Source organism: Aplysia californica, unplaced genomic scaffold (assembly GCF_000002075.1).
Source record: "Aplysia californica isolate F4 #8 unplaced genomic scaffold, AplCal3.0 scaffold00868, whole genome shotgun sequence".
Lineage (NCBI taxonomy): Eukaryota > Metazoa > Mollusca > Gastropoda > Aplysiida > Aplysiidae > Aplysia > Aplysia californica.
Window position 1 is genome coordinate 92821 of NW_004798138.1, and position 821 is coordinate 93641.

General features: G+C 35.1%; 1 protein-coding gene across 1 annotated transcript in view; it reads right to left on the reverse strand.

Moving 5' to 3' along the window:
• Positions 1 to 330: 330 nt before the first annotated feature.
• LOC101863063 (anosmin-1) overlaps positions 331 to 821 on the reverse strand; it is a gene marked incomplete at its 3' end in the record, with an annotated part of 21072 nt that continues 20581 nt past the window's right edge. Inside the window, 1 exon segment of the mRNA XM_013089078.2 lies at positions 331 to 499. Within this exon segment, the coding sequence (XP_012944532.1) occupies positions 331 to 499 (169 nt within the window).

Here is an 821-nt window from a genome sequence, read left to right on the forward strand (position 1 = left end):
AGAAAGTAGAAAACTCAAATAAATCACAAAATAGTACTACCAAAAAAGCTTATACACTGACAAAAGAGAGAAGTCTTGAGGCTCTTAATATGATCATTTTTCTGCTTTTTAAACAGATGAACAAGTACCACTTTTCAAACAAGAAAATGAGATTATTATGAAATAATCAATATTTTCTTATTTTATCAAGTGTTTTTAAGGTCCAGCCAGCCATTAATAATGGGCAACAAGCAGAGAAAAAAAAAATAATGTACGTCCTTGATAATAAGCAACAAGCAGATAAAAAAAAAATAATGTACGTCCTTGATAATAAGTAGCAATTAGTATTACCTTTAGGAGGACAAACTACATCAAATCCTTGTCCTTCTGCTTCATCACAAGAGGGTGTGCTGAAAAATTTCCGCCGACCCTCGTCCTGTTCCCCGTAAGAGTTGACTGTATGGATCTGCAACTCATACACACAGTCTGGGAGCAGGCCGAACAAGAGAAATTCTCGTCTCTGGGGAAACAAAGTGGAAAAATATACTACTCGTTGCAAGTCGGTTTTCCAGCTCATGTCTTATTTTCAGGATCTCTAATGAGTCTCTTTAGACACCTGATATTCTCCTTAAACTCCATTTTAATACAATCCAAAGTTTTCCTATTAAAAAATTTCATAGATCCCTCCTTAAGATCATCTCCTTACCAGTCAACAAGACAGGAGTACCACGGTCAGTTCTTCTTACTAAAATATATAATTCAGAATACTTGTTTTATTATCAGGCTGTTTTTGACACTGAAAACATATAATTCAGAGCACTTGTTTTATCTGGGGAAGGGGG